Source organism: Phocoena phocoena, chromosome 12, assembly GCF_963924675.1.
Source record: "Phocoena phocoena chromosome 12, mPhoPho1.1, whole genome shotgun sequence".
Lineage (NCBI taxonomy): Eukaryota > Metazoa > Chordata > Mammalia > Artiodactyla > Phocoenidae > Phocoena > Phocoena phocoena.
Genome location: NC_089230.1, coordinates 35,897,520 through 35,910,770, shown reverse-complemented (window position 1 = coordinate 35,910,770; position 13,251 = coordinate 35,897,520). Strand labels below are relative to the sequence as shown.

At 37.9% G+C, this 13,251-nt stretch overlaps 1 protein-coding gene across 1 annotated transcript in view; it reads left to right on the top strand.

The window, feature by feature from the left end:
* The window catches only part of NCOA7 (nuclear receptor coactivator 7), a 149,573-nt gene that overhangs the window by 91,579 nt on the left and 44,743 nt on the right, over positions 1–13,251 (top strand). The window contains exons 7-11 of the mRNA XM_065889246.1: positions 3,548–3,661; positions 4,218–4,343; positions 6,056–6,240; positions 10,328–11,373; positions 12,611–12,779. Of these exons, the coding sequence (XP_065745318.1) occupies positions 3,548–3,661; positions 4,218–4,343; positions 6,056–6,240; positions 10,328–11,373; positions 12,611–12,779 (1,640 nt within the window). The remainder of the gene's footprint in view (positions 1–3,547; positions 3,662–4,217; positions 4,344–6,055; positions 6,241–10,327; positions 11,374–12,610; positions 12,780–13,251) is intronic.

The window sequence follows — 13,251 nt, the reverse complement described above, 5'->3', positions numbered from 1 at the left end:
ATTAGAGAAATGCGGATCAAAACAGCAATGAGATATCACCTCACACCAGTCAGAATGGCTGTCATTGAGAAGTCTACAATAATAAATGCTGGAGAGGGTGTGGAGAAAAGGGAACCCTCCTACACTGTTTGGTGGGAATGTAAATTGGTGCAGCCACTATGAAGAACAGTATGGAGGTTCCTTAAAAAACAGAGCTACTGTATAATCCAGCAGTCCTTCCCCTGGGTATATATCCAGAAAAAACAAAAACTCTAATTCAGAAGGATACATCACCAGTGTTCATAGCAGCACTATTTACAATAGCCAAGACATGGAAACAACAACCCAAGTGCCCATACACACAGTGGAATATTACTCAGCCATAAAGAAGAATGAAATATTGCCATTTGCAGCAACATGGATGGACCTAGAGAATATTATACTTGGTGAAATAAGACAGAGGAAGACAAATACTATATGATATCACTACACATGAAATCTAAAACATAATGCAAATGAGTCTATATACAAAACAGAAATAGACTAACAGACGTAGAAAACAAACTTATGGTTACCAAAGGAGAAAGGGAAAGAGAGAGAGACAAATTAGGAGTATGGGATTAACAGATACAAACGACTATACATAAAATAGGTAAGCGGCAAGGATTTACCATATAGCACAGGGAACTATATTCAATATCTAGAAATAATCTATAGTGGAATATAATCTGAAATATATATATATAACTGAACCACTTTGCTGTACACCTGAAACTAACGCAATACTATAAATCAGTGATATTTCAATTTAAAAAAAAAGCCACACATTTTTTCCCAGGCTTTTAGTACTTTGTTAAACTAAGTGAAATTGACATGTCATATAATTTTGCCATTCTCGGTTAATCCAGCAAATTTTTAAATACCTTCTGCATAAGATATTCTTATGTTTCTACTTGAAAACTACACTTAGCCAATAAATGTAAATGGCCCAGTCATTGGCAGATCCTTGCTGAGGCCAAGTTTCCAGTCCCATCTATAGAACTACTTGGTTGCCATGAGCACATTCCGGTTCCATTGCTAACTTACTAGACCATGTTCCTGCATCTCTACATTATAGTGACATTTTTATTCAGGCTGTATACTGCTTCTTCTAAGTATAACTTCATTCAGGCAGTGGTGGTATTCTTTGCATTTCTTTCACGGGCAGCAAATGAAACCAACAGACCATAAATTGACCAGTTTGTACTATCATGCTTTTGGTATTTATGTCCTTGTCAAAAGGAGATATTACTATCTTGCTGATACCAGGTAATTGAGGGGAAATATGAGTTAAAACTTTTTCAAAATTAATAAATTTTTATCTCTAGGAAAATTAGATTCCAGGCACTTTTATTGGGTTTCTTATAATCTGGGGTATTGCTGCATAATGTGTAACTGACCCATAGCAGTGAACCTAAGCTTACTAATTCAAGGCTGAAGACTGTAGTCACTGGGACTTAGTAAAATCATTTAGGGTGATTCCTTATTCGTTTACTAAGTGAACGGGATTAAGGTCCAGTAGCTAATAGGAGGTATAGGAACTGTTTTAATATGCCTAGTTAAGGGTAAAAATATAGAAATAGGTGCCCCAAAGCTTCGTTTCCTTTGACCCTTTAGTAACTGTTTGACTTGGGTAAGTCACTTCCTTTTTTGACCCTGGTTTCCTTATCTCTGAAATATGAGGGGTTGGGCTGCATTATCTCAGATGTCCCTTCTAGACTTTAATGTGCTGTGTAGCCCTCATATAACTAAACAGTTATGTGCTGTTAGTTGTCCCAGCATCTAGCTCCACTTATGATTTTTCTGGCAAAGATAAGGAATTGAGAAGAGTGATCCAGACTCACTTCCATGTTGAAGTAAGACGTATTCTGACTGAGCTTCCCTGTGTTCAACTGTTACTTCTGTCTACAGTGCAGTGAACTGTTTATGCATAGGAATTATCCCTTTGATTTGACATTTAGAGTGTCAGACAATAGAATCTCACTCTATGTTGCCTAATGCCTGTCAAGAGCTCAGGTGCAAAAAAAAATATTAATGGAGAATTGTTTGGAAGAAATGACATCTATCCGTCCCTCTAGCCTAGATACATATGATACATAAGAGCTGTATACTAAGACCATGTAATTTTAGCCTTCTGTAAATTGCTTTTATGGAACTCCAAACTTCTGACATTTTCCACTGACCCATTTTGAAATTGTTATAAAGAACAGTCCTCCAAACTGTTTATTGTATTTACTGTCAATGTGTCATCAAGGACAAAGAGTTCACTGTGAGACACTTTTTTTTTTAATGAGACTTCATGGGAGGATACTTGTACTTCTAAGAAACTGGTTTGTTTTTATTTTATGAACATTGAATTCTGTTAACTCACGATGTCTATCTCTTTGCATTGGTTATTTGGAAACTTAGAGCCAGTTTTATGGCCCACTTCTCAATGAATGTTTGGTAATTTTGGAGCACATTTTCAGTATAATCAGTCCTCATCTTATTTCTCCTTGATGGTGATTTTCCCACCTTTATCTTAATGTGTCTTTTGTTGTGGCCTCATTTTTTCTGGATTGAAGAGCGATTTAAAATAACTAAAGTTAAAATAGAGAGATGACTGGAAGGATGGAGAAGAGTGAATAACAGTGTTAAACAGCTGTTACATGATTTGCTCTGAATTATGTTTTATAACATTAGAGGTCACTTTAAGACTGTTTTTGATATAATGCCAGAATGTAGCCATGTCTCGTGAAAAAAGTGTTGAATAACAGAATCACAATAACATTTCGGGAACCAGAATATTTTACAGAAGGAAGCTATTTAGTACAATTTAGGGGATTTTATTTTATTTTATTTTTTATTTATTTTATTTATTTTTATTTTATTTATTTATTTTAATTTTATTTATTTTATTTTTTATATTTATTTTTATTTATTTTATTTTATTTTATTTATTTTTAGATAACCTAAACAGTGATGGAAGAGAAAGTATTGATTATTGATACTATCTTGTACATTGATACTATCTTGTACAGTTTATCATATAAGGACCTTACTGCGTTAGCACTCAGGGCCTGCTTTGAGTTAGGAAGCCTAGATGTGTCCCCTTCCTTCCTGACACAGGAATTATGTTTAGAAGCATGCCATGTGACTCTCTCCTCTATTCCCTTGTACTATTAGTACCCTGCCCTGGAAGGCTCTTCCCTCCCTATCCAAATCCTGTGTATTGTCCAAAGCTTCACTTGGACCCACCTGCTTCATATGGCCTTTGCAGAATACTCCCCCCCTTTCCTCTCCCCTCTGTGAGCTCCTGCAGTGTGTTCAGTACCCTTTGCACTGCACACATCTGCACACATTCATATTGCTGAGTATAGTTTCATGGATTAGTCTGGAAGACCCCAAGTAGCTCATGAGTTCTGTGACAGCCAACTAGGTCTTAGTCACACACCCAGCATGATACTGTACAGAGAGTAATTGCTCTAAACACTGCCTTGTGGTTTGCCCAATTCCTGGGACTCACCTAGCTTGTCTTCCCCATTCTCAGGTTCTTTTTGTGCCAGATGCCAACTTTCCTTCCAGTACCTTAAGGTTATCATCATCCAGTCCTGGTGCTACTGTCTCTCCTTCATCATCAGATGCAGAATATGATAAACTGCCTGTATGTATTTCATTCATGCACTGAAGTTCATATTTCTCAGCAATGGTTTTGAGTTATTGCAGAATTCTACATGTTATTTTTCACGAGAGTTCATCTGAAACTCTCCTCCCTCGACAAAGAGGTGGGCTTAAGTAATTTGTCATTAGTTGAGAGAAGAAACCTGTTCACAATTAAGGTCTCAAAGGCAGAAATGCATGTCTTATTTATGTAGAAGTATGAAGTTAAGCTCTCAATGAGACCAATAATTTATTTGTACTACTTTACTCCTTTTTCTAAAGAATTTGAACCATGAGTCCAATATAAATTCTTTGATTTAAGGTATTTGCTAAAGACACTTGATGAGGCATTTTTATGGGTTCATACATATGTGCTTTTTAAAAATCTTAGTTTGATTTGGGTGATATTTTTGAAGGTTGAAAGACATATGCCTTTTTTTATGTTCATGTTAAATAGGAACAGGTTACTTACAGGGAACGTAGATGGCTTGATTCAAATAAATGAATAATCTTTTGAAAAAGTGCTTCTATTTGATTTTGGAAAATTTTGCTTTCTAAAGGATGCTGACTTAGCAAGAAAGGCCTTAAAACCCATTGAGAGAGTCTTATCATCCACTTCTGAAGAGGACGAGCCAGGCGTGGTAAAATTTTTAAAAATGAATTGTCGCTACTTCACCGATGGAAAGGTATATGGCTATGCCATTTGTTTCCTTTTCTTGGAGTCTATGGAAAACTAAACTAGTTCCAAATTACTGAAGGCAGGCTATTTTAAAATATCTTACCCGAAGTTTCAGCTTTAAGATTTCACAACTGTCCATTAGTTTTCCCCTCTTGGATGCCTGACATTTGACTTACTGAGGGAGTAACAATCATCACGTTGAAATGCGATTCTTTGTGACCTTGGGTTTATTACTTATATTTCAGTTCTTAGCCCATAAATTGTTGGAGAGACAGTACAGAATGTGTTTAAGAGCAAATGCTGGAGTCGGGCTCACTGAACTTAAATTCCAACTCTACCACCACTAGCTCTGAGACGATGGGCAAAGTATTTGAATTTCTTAAGCTTCCATTTTTCCTTATCTATAAAGTAGGAACAATAATAAAATTTAACTCATAGGATATGCTAATTAAAAGAAAATTCATGTGAAGAGCTAAACACCTAACCTGGAAAATGGTTAAGTTCTCGACCTGTTTGCCGCTAGAAATTCTGGTATGAAAAATGTCTGTTACATCGTGGTTTCAGTTTTTTGGTTGTTGGTGTTTTGTATAAAGAACAAATCTGACATTTTGTGAGCCTCTGAAGAAGGGGTAATATTGATACAAAGTGAATTCCTGTGCTCATAGTAGAGACTTCATGCCAGGTTCAAATGGTAGGAAAATACATTATTGATATGCACTTGAAACTTTTGCAACTAAGACTAAGTAGTGCTGAAAGGCAAAACTTTTTGCCAAGGTGATCACTAAACTCATTAAGAGTATCAAAATAAATAACTTACCTAGGGCTTCCCTGGTGGCGCAGTGGTTGAGAGTCCGCCTGCCGATGCAGGGGACACGGGTTCGTGCCCCGGTCCGGGAAGATCCCACATGCCGCGGAGTGGCTGGGCCCATGAGCCATGGCCGCTGAGCCTGCGCGTCCAGAGCCTGTGCTCCGCAACGGGAGAGGCCACAACAGTGAGAGGCCCGCGTACCGCAAAAATAAATAAATTAAAAAAATAACTTACCTAAAGGGAGTTATTTATATCCTGCTGTCCCTGGTAGATAACATCCCTGTGGCCAACAGGGTCTACCATATAAACTGACCAAGTTTCAGACTTTAAGTACCCACCAAGCTACTGTTCTTTGCTTTCGGTTTCCATAGTTTGGATATATTCACTTTTGTCTGCAAAAATTTCATACTCCTATTTGTGTCAGATTTTGCTGAATGTGGGCTTTCTAAGCATCTTAGAGCAAAATATTAGAAGTACAGCCGCTCCCTTAGCACAGTACCAGGCACTTGCTGGACAGGTAGTGAATATGTGCTGAGTGGATTGTACAGTACCCAGTTCTCAATTTGGAAGGTACCTGGGACAGCCCTTCTCATTTTACAGACAGGGCGTTGGCGAATCTGAGACATACATGTGAAACCCAAGATCCTACCACAATTGTACTATTGCAGCAGCCGTGCTAGAACCAGGCTCAGCTGATTGCCACAGCGAGGCAAGCCTGTTTCTCTGCTCAGCACACCGCACCCAACGTTGTATTTCATCAGCCTGTTTTTTCCAGCCCTCGTAGAGGGGATGCAATTGCCCTGTAGGATACCATGGTTCAGAAGGTCAATGGAATGGCAACATAAGTTCATTAAAGCTGCTAGGGTGGTTGCATCTTGCCTGTAGCGACTCTGTACTGTCTTTTTCTTCAGGGTGTGGTCGGAGGTGTCATGATCGTTACTCCTAACAATATCATGTTTGACCCTCATAAGTCCGATCCCCTGGTCATTGAAAATGGGTGTGAGGAGTACGGCCTCATTTGCCCCATGGAAGAGGTTGTTTCCATCGCGCTCTACAATGACATCTCCCACATGAAGATCAAAGATGCCTTGCCATCGTAAGAGATCTTTCTTTGTTTACCAGAAAAAGGGGTATTGGGAGAATTAAATGCAATTAAAAAGTGAGGGCATTGGCAGGAGTGAGAGATTGTGTAGAGGTGAATTTGAAGGTAGAATATTTGTGCACTAAATTTTAAAAAATAGAAAAAGGAGAGGAAATGGAAATGATAAGGTCAATAAGGAAGAGTGAAACATTCAAATCAAAAAATCATGTAATAATGGTATTTCTTTGGCTTATTTTTCTGAAGAGCAATGCATGTTCTTAATTTATGAAAGAATAAATGAAGTTTCTCTGAAAGAATTTGTCTGATTATCAATAAGAGAATAGTATTTTCTCTTTGGTTTAACTGGTAAACAGATTTACATTCTTCCTCATTCAAATTCTAGGATAGGTTATCTTCCCAGCTCGTGTGTTTCCTTAATCCTGTGTGGAGAGAGATTTGTGTGGACATGCAGAGCCACTGCCCCTGTAACCAGAATACCTTAAGTGGTGTGCAAAGGCTGTAATAGTAGTTTGTTTTGTCTCTTAAATGTAGATGGATATTACTTTAGTCCTGATTACTTTTGCCTTCTAAAACTGAGTTTTTTGATTTAAAGAAGCTCCCCATGAAGAAAGGGTTTAAGAAAACTCAGAGAATCGATTCACTTGTAGGGATAATCTGACTCTTTCTGTCATTTTGTCAGTGTGCCTATTTCTGTATACTATATATGTGCTAGCAGTAAAACACTTTAGAAACTCTTAGTGATAGCAAGGTAAAGGCAAAGCAGTGGGTCCAACAGAACAAAGGGAAGCTAGCCCCTTGGAATCAGGAAAAGAAGGGAAGGTAACTAGGGAACTAACCCAGACACAGCGTCCCTAGGGGTTTATGCCAGCAGGTTCCCCTGGACTTCTACAGTCCTTAGCATCTGATCCACTAGACCCTTACATGCCCAGCCACTGAAGGAACCACTGGAGCATGGTCACTGGGTAGTTTCCAAGTTCTGGCAGAAGTGCCTAGAGGTTTAGGAGGCAGTGTAGCAGACCAGGCAGTCCTGAAGGATGATGCCTGGGTTTCCCTGGCTCTGCCACTTATGGCTGCATGACCTTCACGAGTGACTGAATCTTGAGCCTCGGTTTTCTCATCTGTAAAATGGAATTAATAGTATTCTTCAGCTTGCAGAGCTGTTACAAGATCTAAAAGCATTGATATACCAAAACTCTTAGAAAATAGCCTGGTACCTAATAAGTATAGGCTGTTTATTTGAACCTTCAGTTCATATCCGAAACTCTAATCATTGTTCTGTGGGAATCTTTTATTCACGCAGAATGAGACTTCTAATGCATCTTAGTGCACGTCTCTTGTGTGGCAAGGATATGAAGATAAGTGGGTCACGGCCCCTGTCCTGCAGTTTACTGGGTGCGACAGGTGGAGAGAAGTGGTAATTGAACAACACTGTAGATACAGACGTGCACACGGCATTCCATGAGAACCACATGAAGGAGTGTCCAGCTACCTTGGAATCTTAGATGAGAAGGAGGAGAGGGAGTGAAAGAGTCACTTTTGGGAAGAAAGTGTGAACATGAGGTGACAAGAGGAAAGAAGATAAGAGTAGGTAAAGATACAGTTAAGTTTGGAAGTGGATGCACAGGCAGATAGGGGCATTTCTTGCCCAATGATGGCTTCAGTGGAGGAATACTGTTACACATCTTCAGCTTAGGATGTTAAGTATTCTTTTAATAATAGGGAAGGTACGTTCTTACAGAAAGATTCCTCTCAATGTGAGATTGTGTTTCATGATCCGGGCCTAATGCTGTAGATGGGGGGAGAGAGAGGAGTTGAGAATTGGCTCCTAATGTGTTGAAATTATTTCAGAATTGTACAGTGATTGCTACCGTGGATGCAGGTATATAAAGACTTCTTAGGCTAATGAACAGTATGTGCACCCGTGAGCAAAATAGAATGTGGTAGTGGAATCAGTGTGAAACGAACTTGGTATTGACCTCAGAATTCCATCAATTGTTTAAAGTAGTTTAAATTTCATTATTTAAAGTTGTATGGTAAAACAAGAAGTGCAAATTATCTAGCTGCCATGTGCAAATAGTTTTTAAAAGAGAGAGAGTGTGTGTGTGTGTATGTGTGTGTGTAAAATCTCTCCATCCTCACCTTCAGGCTTTATATATTTTGTGTAAGACATTTTGTAACTCCAGCTGCCACGGAGACTAGGAACAGAACAACCGAAAGGATTATTGGTCATTATTAGGTCTCTGGCTGAGTCTAGAAAACATTCATTAACAGCAGAGCCAGTTGACACCACTATGTACTTTGCCCCGGCAGAGCTTGACAGTTGTGATGCAGAAAAAGAGATGGCTGAATTAATCCCGGCTTGGATTAGGTAGAACAAGAAGGGAGGGATAGACAAGAAGGTAATATAGGAGGCTGATTAGAGTGCAGTCGAATGCATTCTTTGTGGGGGTCAAGCTAGCTAGAGAAGGAAGAGATGAGGAAGGGGCTTAGGTGTTCATGGAAGATGGTTTTGCTTATTAATTTGCTAGTTAAGTATGTGAAAAGCTGGGCTTCTTTGTTACAGGACTTACTTTGGCCTTTAATATGCCAAATTAAATTTTGGGTCTGAAAATGGAAATTATACTACATTACACTAACTTATTTGACTCTAGGATTGAAGCATCTTTAATCTGCTCACGTTGAGCAGAACACTTTTGTATGTGCAGGTTCCTGAAGAACAGAGATACTGTTACAATTGTCTTTTAGCATGTGGTGTTTAGGGGCTCGATGAATGATTATTGAATTGCAATGAATTATGAATTAGAGGCTTTTTAAAGTGTTTGTCAGAGCCTGACAATTACATAGGCTTTTATTTTGTATGGGAAAAAGCATGGGTGTTCCGTGCAAGTGATTTATTCAGTAACTTTGGGGAGACAGTTCAAGTTCAGTAACTTGAACTTCCTGGCACTTTGTTGAGTATTGTCATAATTATTTCAAAGCAAGAATAATAAAGTATTACCTGAATATGATCTAGCCTTTTTAGAAAATTTATTTCTGAAATCCAAAAATGTTATTTTTAAATAGGGTTTTTATACCTCTGTGTTTTAACCCACTATCGACACTAGGGTAAGCGGAAATACAGATTTAAAAAAGTGTTTCTTGACAATTTATTTTACACTTTGGAGAGCATGTTTAATCAGTGTTTTCTGTGTAAATCAAATCTGGGTAGTAGACCATCTGTTATTAAGGAAGAACAATTAACTGTGTCCCAGTTCAAAATTTTATAGAAAAGTAAATTGAATGAGCTCTTACTTATAATAATTAGTATAAATTTCTTAACTCTTTCATTTTATTACAATATCAATTTTACTTTATGGCAATGAGTAACTGATAAAACCTCAAATCTGCGTAGTAAAGCATCTGTTATTAAGGGAAAAAATTGACTGTGTCCCAGGTAACTATAAAATTTTAAACTGTAAAATGGAGCAGGTGCTGTATATCCACAATAATAGTGGAAATCATCCTCTTGCATCTCCTTCAGGAGTAGAAGGATGTCTTTTATTGGAAGCATCAGATCTTCCAAAATTATGGTTCAGTGTCAGTCATTTTATAGAGCAGTTAAACGAGTAGCTACTCAGTCAATGAGCCATTCAGAATTAATGTAGTTGGTTTATGTACTATTTTATAAAAAAGGAAAAGCCTTGAATATCTAAGGAATTTTAGTCATAGTACTGAAACAGTCCCTCTCCTTTGTCCTTCATGAAAATCAGAAACATTATTTCATCATTAAAAATCTGGTGGGTGACATCTCCATGTTCATAAATGACCTCAAATACCATTCATTTGCTTCTAATAGGATATGCGAGCAGCTCTCATGGTTCTTTATTTTGCCACTTTTTATAATTGATTTTATTTTTCATTTTGAAGTCGATTTCTGGATTTCATTTCCTTATTTTAAAGTCCTTTAAACATAAATTTAAGTTGTAGTATATTTATATTTTGGTTTTTGGCTGGGTTTTGTTTTGTTTTTTGCCTTTCATCCATTTTGTTTTGGTTTTTGTCTTTAACATTCCATGTGCACCCACCATTTTTCCCCCCACAGTGACCTACCTCAGGATCTTTGTCCTCTGTACAGGCCTGGAGAATGGGAAGACCTGGCTTCAGAAAAGGATATCAACCCATTCAGTAAGTTCAAATCTCTCAACAAAGAAAAACGGCAGCAGAATGGAGAGAGAACCAACACTTCAGATTCCAAATCAACAAGAGCTTTGGAGAAGTCAACAGAACACACAGAAAAGAAACCCTCAGACAGCTCTGTGTCAGACAAGTTAAAGAAACTGGAATTCTCTGCAGAGGCAATCAAACGGTCTGCCGCAGTAGCTAAAGTCAGCAAGGAACTTTCTGACACTCAGGCTGCATTTGAATCTATAGCCAAAGAAAATTCTCTCTTAGGAGAAGAAGACGACTTCGTTGACTTGGAAGAACTTTCTTCTCAAAATGATAGTGGAATGGACAAAAGAGACACCTCAAAGGAGTGCCCTTCTCTTGACCCAGCGGAGCTAAGGAAGACTAAATCACAAACAATAGGTTCTACTACGGAAATGCAGGTGCAGTCAGCCCTGAACTTTTCAGAAACAGAGTGTGATGCTGAATTGAAGGGGACCCTAGATTTAGAAACGTGTGAGAAGCAAGATATAATGCCAGAGGTGGACAAGCAGTCTGGTTCCCCAGAAAGCCAGGTGGAAAACACATTGAACATACATGAAGATCTAGATAAAGTTAAACTCATTGAATATTACCTTAATAAGAACAAAGAAGGGTCACAGTTACCTGATAACTTGCAGAAGGCAGAATTAAGTGATGGCAAAAGTATTGAGCCAGTGGGAATAGACATCACTCTTAGTAGTTCTCTTCCCCAGGCAGGTGATCCCCCAATTGAGGGCAATGAACAGCCAGATAAAACCTGGGTGAAAGAGAGAGCACCCCTTCCATTGCAACTAGGCTCTTCTACAGAAGAAAATATGAATAAAGTGTATCCGGACTCCTCTTTGGAACCTACTCTGGACAACAGCTGCCAAGGTGCACAAATGGATAATAAATCTGAAATTCAGTTATGGCTATTAAAGAGAATTCAGGTACCCATTGAAGGTAAGCCATTTTTAGTGTCTTTATATTCTGTTGTATAGGCTTGTTTTATTGTGCTTCACAGATAATGCATTTCTTTTTCTTTTTCTTTTTACAAATTGAAGATTGTGGCAACCCTGTGTCAAGCAAGTCTGTGGGCACCTTGTTTCCAACAGTATTTGCCCACTTCATGTCTCTGTGTCACATTTTGGTAATTCTTTCAAGATTTCAGACTTCATTATTATGGTGATCTGTGATCAGTGATCTTTGATATTACTGCTGTAGCTCACTGAAGGCTCAGATGATGGTTGGCATTTTTTAGCAATAAGGGATTCTTTAAGATGTACTTTTTTATACATAATGCTATGGCACACTTAACAGACTACAGTATAGTATAAACATAACTTTTATATGCACTGGGAAACCAAAAAATTTGTGTTACTTACTAGATTGCGATATTTACTTTATTGTGATGGTCTGGAACCAAACCCACAAATATCTCCAAGGTATGCCTGTATAGCTGCCTTCCTAAAACTTGTACATGCAATAGCAAAAGTAGTATAATTATTTGAGAACAGTATTTTCTCAAAAGGGTATATCTTTACATTAGAAGGTTTTGAACTGCATAGGACCACTTATACACAGATTTTTTTTCAATAAACACGAAATACAGTACTACGCCATCCATGGTTGGTTGAATCCATGGAGGGCCAAGTCTCAAGTTATACACAGATTTTTAACTGCACAGGTGTCAGTGCCTCTAAACCCTGTTTTGTTCAGGGCTCAACTGTAATTGGGAAAAATTAGCAATATATGCTATCTATTTTGAACATTAAGCTATGACATAGAATTCTATTTCAAAAGTAGTTCGCTTTTTTACATCTTTCAGGTAACTTTCCTTTTTCACTTTGAATTTCTAAATCTAAAGGAGTTTTAAAAGGTTTTTGAAGGTATTTCAGTTCTAAACTGAATTGCGTTATGGTATGGTTGGGTCCTCAGTACCGTTCATTAATATGTATTCTTGTGGGTTGTTACAATTCTCCACCCTTTGCTGTTTTGTGTGTTGGTTTTTATCCTTATTCCTAGTTTGTAGCATCTCATGTGGTGTAGACAAACCTGAAACATCCAAAGCTTTTTCCTTTTGTGCTAAAGACAATCTGAAAAATTTAATTAGTCCTAATATGATGATGTTGTATGATGTTTATGGCAACTATCACCAATATCGTCAATAATGAGGAAATTTTTTTCATGTGTGATTCAGATATACTTCCTTCAAAAGAAGAGAAAAGCAAGACTCCACCCATGTTTCTGTGCATTAAAGTGGGAAAACCAATGAGAAAGTCCTTTGCCACTCACACTGCAGCCATGGTCCAGCAGTATGGCAAACGAAGAAAGCAACCAGAGTACTGGTTTGCTGTTCCTCGGGAGAGGTGAGTGTGAGCTAGAATGGGAAATCTGTTGGTCAAGTAGATTCTAATTGCATCTTGATTTTTAATTTAATCTTGAAATAATTTTATTCTTGAATAATAGGTTTCTCTTAATTGTACATTTTAGAATTTCTAGAAGGATATTATTTCAGTAGCTTTCTGCTAAAGGGTGTTTTCAATATAGCAAATTTGAGATTATCCTAGGTACTGTGTGCCGAACCACTTTCAAAACTTTCTACCCAGTTGAATTTTAAATGAAGGAAGGTTGAGATATTCTAAAGTGCCAGTAATTGCAATTGCTATTCTGTTGGGAATAAAGGAATATGATGGAGCAGATCCAAACCCCAAGTGCAATAGAGAGGCATGATTGTAATTTTAAAGTGCCCGTTATTCTGGGGGGACTAAAGATTGCTTTCGCCTTATGGAGAAAAGTATCTGTGACTCAGCAGCGTGAGAAGTGTAACATGAGATCACT